Source organism: Microtus ochrogaster, chromosome 8 (assembly GCF_000317375.1).
Source record: "Microtus ochrogaster isolate Prairie Vole_2 chromosome 8, MicOch1.0, whole genome shotgun sequence".
Taxonomy (NCBI): domain Eukaryota; kingdom Metazoa; phylum Chordata; class Mammalia; order Rodentia; family Cricetidae; genus Microtus; species Microtus ochrogaster.
This window is the reverse complement of record NC_022015.1, coordinates 1,160,254-1,165,321: the sequence shown is the minus strand read 5'-3', so window position 1 is coordinate 1,165,321 and position 5,068 is coordinate 1,160,254. Positions and strand designations below refer to the sequence as shown.

The 5,068-nt window shown below is 50.9% G+C and overlaps 1 protein-coding gene across 1 annotated transcript in view; it reads left to right on the top strand.

Annotated features, from left to right (window-relative positions):
* The window catches only part of Scube2 (signal peptide, CUB domain and EGF like domain containing 2), a 72,509-nt gene that overhangs the window by 9,301 nt on the left and 58,140 nt on the right, over positions 1-5,068 (top strand). The window contains exon 4 of the mRNA XM_005350984.3: positions 4,442-4,576. Coding sequence (XP_005351041.1) covers positions 4,442-4,576 — 135 coding nt within the window. The remainder of the gene's footprint in view (positions 1-4,441; positions 4,577-5,068) is intronic.

The following is a 5,068-nucleotide window of genomic DNA, read 5'->3' as shown; positions in this document are numbered from 1 at the left end:
ATCCTCCAGGATTTCTGCAACTCAGAAACACTCCCTGGCATGTCCCCTTGAAGTGAAGACTGCAAAGTGTCTCCACCGGTTCCTGCCGAGAGCTCTAGGTCAGAACCTAGAAGTCCTGGAGGATGGTGCTGAGATTGCAGAGTGGGAGGATGCAGCACCCCAGGCGGTCGGCTTTGCTTGGCTCACTCTATCAGCCCTGCAGGAGGGCGGTATGCTGATGACCCTTTCTGGGGCTGACCTACAGGCCAACTAAGGGGCAACTTGAGCCAGGCTCTGTATCTGGGAGACAGATAGACAGATCTTTCTTTATGGTGTGGTAGGAATGGTCATGTGATCGGCTTGAAGAGCCCTAGAAGTGCCAGAGAGGTGGCACACTTGGTAAAGTGCCTGCAGTGCGAGTTTGCGGACCTGAGTTCAGATCCCCAGCACCCATGTAAAAGTTGGGCATGGCGTATGCACTTGCAGTCTCAGCATTGGGGAGGCAGAGGCAGTCAGATCCCTGGAGTTCACTGACCAGATGACCTAGCCCAGTTAATGAGCTCCATGTCCAGGGAGGGACCTTGACTCAAAAATATAAGTTGGAGAGCACCTGAGGAAGGCACTTGACCGTGAGCTCTGACCTCACACACGTACACACGTGCAGACACCCACGTGAACACCCCTTCCTCTCTCTCTAAGTCCAGGCTGAACTTGTGTTTGAAAGGTTGGACTCTGGAGTGGGGCAGAGGAGGAGAACATTCCATTTGGAATTCAGCCCTGATATGACATTTCAGTATTACCTGGCTTGAACCTTTCTTGTCTGTGTCCATGAGAGAGGCCAGGTTTGAGTGTACAGGCCTGTGGGCTTCCAAGCCTGCAGCTGTCAGTCATATCATGGGTGGCTAGGGGAGTAAAAACTCCTAAGCAGGCAGCTCCTCAAAAGAATACATTGAGAAAGAACCCTGTGAGCAGAAATAAACCACAATGAGTTGAAAATTCAGACAAGGCTTCAGTTTGTGGGACAGCATACACACTAGGGTTTTGTTGTTATTGTTGGTTTGTTTTCCATCTTTGGAGGAAGATTTCCCTGTGGTTTGCTTAAAGTGTCATTTTGAGGGGTGATATCTGATGGCTGACCTGGCCATCTCTGTGGGGAGTGAGCTCCCCGAGAGCAACAGGCTGGACAATCCAAGGCCTAAGAACGCCAACCAAGGTCGAGTGGGGCTTTCCGAACAGATTTTCAGGCTTAGAGTCTTGCCTTAGGCAATAACAGATGACTCAGCTGAATGTCCTTGTCACCCACAAGGGACATGAATTCTGTGGAGACCCTAGGTGTCCACTGAGCATGTGTGTAAGGGCTAAAGAACCCTAAGGGAAGGTAGTAGGGGACTGGGAGTATAACTCGGGAGAATATTTTTTTTTAATTTATAAAATTTTATGTGCATTGGTGTTTTGTCTGCATGCATGTCTATGTGAGGGTGTCAGAACTGGAGTTATAGACAGTTGTGAGCTGCCATGTGGGTGCTGGAATTGAACCATGATCTTCTGGAAGAGTAGCCAGTGCTCTTAACCTCTGAGCCATCTCTCCAGCCCATTGGTAGAAAATGATATTAGCCTGCACAAATCCCTGGGCTCAATTTCCAGCACCCCATAAAACAGATATGGGGAACATGTGTAAATTCAGTATTCTGGAGGCAGAGGCAGGAGGATCAGTAGTTCAAGGTTATCCTTAGCTACATAGCAAGTTTGAGACCAGCCTGGACTACATGAGACCCTGTCTTAAAGAAGAAGAGGAGAAGCAAGAAGAGAGGGAGGAGGAGGGAGAAAGACATGAGGGAAAGCTGTCCATTTGGAAGAGGAGGAGGAGGAGCACCCAGAGGGACTTCTTTGGGCCTACATACTTTGTGACAAAATGCTTGTGGCAAGAAAGAACTCAAAGCCCAGATTCCTCTGGAGTGGCAGGTTCCTGTGTTTTCTGGGGTCATTTCTTCCCTGTGGCCAGCCCCCTAAACACATTAGCTACCAATATACCCGGTAGCATGCAGAGTACAGACATCTCTCAGCTCCGAGGCCCTCAGTGCTGTAGTCTGGGAAGCAAATACATGGAACACAACAACACTCTTCCCTGCAGCCCGCCCACCTGACCTCAGTTCTGAGAGGTTTAACAGCACCACTGCCTGGCCTTACCGAAGTCCAGCTACACTGATGTCTCTGGAGGATGTAGCCAGGTCTCTGGGGACTGCTACAAGGTGGAGTCTGAAGACACCCACTAGCTACTGACCCATGGGCACACACTGTATTTATTCCATCTCAGTGTGTCACCAGCGTGATAACACATTGATAGCCGATTGTTTGGAGAGGAGACTTAGTAAGCGGCACAGGGAATGGGGCCATCGTGACCCAGGAGAGCTTGCCCGCAGGCATGCCAGGGAGATGGAGCTCCTGCTCACCACGCCCTCGCTGCAGAATGCCTAGGCCAGGTGTCCCAGCATGGGCTTCCTTTGGCATAGACGGGGCAAGTTTGTTAGGCTTCAGGGGATGGCTACAGTCCCATCAGTTTAGGAGAACATTGCTCGCCAGTGTAGGAGGACCCGTGCCTGTAAGACCTGAAGCTTGAAACCAGATAATAGACATTTAAATGTGAGTTTTCTGACTACAGATACACCCAGGATTCGGTGACAGGCACAGGACTATTAAGCTGGAACAGTGGTTGTTTGGGTTTTTTTTTTTTTTTTTGGTTTTTCGAGACAGGGTTTCTCTGTAGCTTTGGTGCCCGTCCCGGAACTAGCTCTTGTAGACTAGGCTGGCCTCGAACTCCCAGAGATCCGCCTGCCTCTGCCTCCCGAGTGCTGGGATTAAAGGCATGAGCCATCACCGCCCGGCTTTGTTTTGTTTTTTAAATCAGCTTTTTCCTTGAGCCTTTGTGCTATCTGAGGTTCTGAAAGTTTCCTTCTCGACTCTGGTCTTCTGCTCTGTGTTGTTTGTTGCTCATGCACTGATGTTATGAACACCAACCTGTGCTCTACTAAGTTATACAATTTTATATTGTATTATATAACAAAAACCTGTTTGTATCTGCCAGGCGTGCACACTTAGCGAGGACCCACAAAGGGTAGCGAGAAGGCTCTCAGCACAGCTGGGGCAGGGTCTCAGGCCACAGTGAAAGGAAGGGAGCGGTACTTCCTTCTGCCAGTGTCTTTCCAGGTTCTGGGGACTCCTGCTCACTCCTCTGCTGAATCTTCCCTGCCCCTGGCACTGTCCAGAATTCTCTACTTGGCTTGTGCCATTCTGCTTTTCCACAGTTCTGGCTTTGGCCCTCTCATCATCCACAAATGAATGATGTTCAAAGCTGTGCTCACACCACCCCATGGTGTTCACACTACCCCATAGTGTTCACACCACCCACAGTGCTCATACCACCCCACAGTGTTCACACCACCCCACAGTGTTTACACCACCCTACCGTGCTCATACTGCCCCCCAGTGCTCACACAACCCACAGTGTTCACACCATCCCACAGTGTTGTCTGCCCATACTATCCATCATGTCTGCTGGGCCCTCATACTTCAGCACGTTAGGAGAACTCTCTCTGCCTTGGGGGAAGGGAACAACCATGTCTCCATTTCTGTTTCTGAGACTGGTGTTAGTCTTTCTGGAAAGCCTCCATCCTGTCCTCCAAGGAGCACTGAAACAGTGACAGTACCTCTGGGGCATCTTGTCAACCCAGCAGTTTTCTCCGCTGGCCTCTCCAGCTTCCCACAGCACTGGTTTGGACTGTCTCTGGTGCACATGGTGCCAGACCCTAGGCTTTCCCCCATCTCTACTGCTGCCTGAGATTTCCCAGAGAGGGGGCTTGGCTGTGTGACCTTAATCTATCTTCCTGAATGTACCTCTAGTGACTTCCCTCCACGTCTCTCAGGCTCCAGCCAAATGGCGTGACTCACTGCTATCCAATTCACTCAAAACTTAAAGCTTCCCAGCCTCCAAGCAAGGGGAGGGCTCTGGCCCTCCAGCCTGGAATTTCTCTTCTCCAGGTTTGTAACTGAAGGACTCCTAAGGGCCCAGTCCTTGTCGGCTAACCCCACAAAGGCCTTGCTGATAGCACACAGTCGCCTGCCCCCTCCCTTCTTCCTCCTGTCACACCCTTCTTCTTATCTTAGGACCCATTGTATAGCATTTTTTTTTCTGTCCTGAAGGCATTCTCAGGAAGCCAAGCCCTATCTTGCCCATCTGGCCCTGTGCTTTAGAAAGTGAAGGTGTTCCATGGCTTTTGTGAACCAATTATTTTGTGTTGTCCCAGGGGCTTGTCTAGCTGAGCCCCAGACCCATGGGGGCTGGGCGAACCAACCACCAGCTCTTTTGGCTCAGGAGGGCATCTCTTAGCAGGAATCCCTGAGCGCCCTAGCTGGGTGGGGCTTTGAAACAGCCACAGGGTGACTTTTGATCCCTCTTTCCTTCCAGATGTGGATGAGTGCATGGAGAACAATGGTGGCTGTCAACACACCTGCCTCAACGTCATGGGGAGCTATGAGTGTGGCTGCCAAGAAGGTTTCTTTCTGAGTGACAATCAGCACACTTGCATTCACCGCTCAGAAGGTAGGTGCCTTGGCCTGGCTGAGGGTGGGAGGCAGAGTTATCAGAGCCCCCCCCCCACAATGATTTTATCAGGGAAGCAGAGTGCTAGTTTTGGAGGTTGGGGGCAAGTCCAGGATGTGCTGGTAGAAGGACATAGCTCTGTTACCTTCATCTTCATCACCTAGCAACGTGACAGTTTGTGGGATCTCAGGTCTTCGCAAACTTTCACACCCTCTGATCCCAATCTCTAAATAGAGTACTTTTCAGACACCAGAACATGGCTCTGGAGAAATTAGGTGTATTATTTGCCAAGTTTTTCAAAAGGACGTTGGGAGCCACAGCACCAGTGCAAGCCTGCCCCTTGCTCTGCGCTGGGAGAGGCGGCGGGAGTGGGAGCTGGACCCTCCCTCTGGGTCTAGCCTCTTGCAGCCCCAAGCCACAGCAGGCCCTGCTCTGAGTTTTGCATTTCTTGCCTTCTATGCTTCTAGGGCTCTGTGTTTGTGTGTGTGTGTG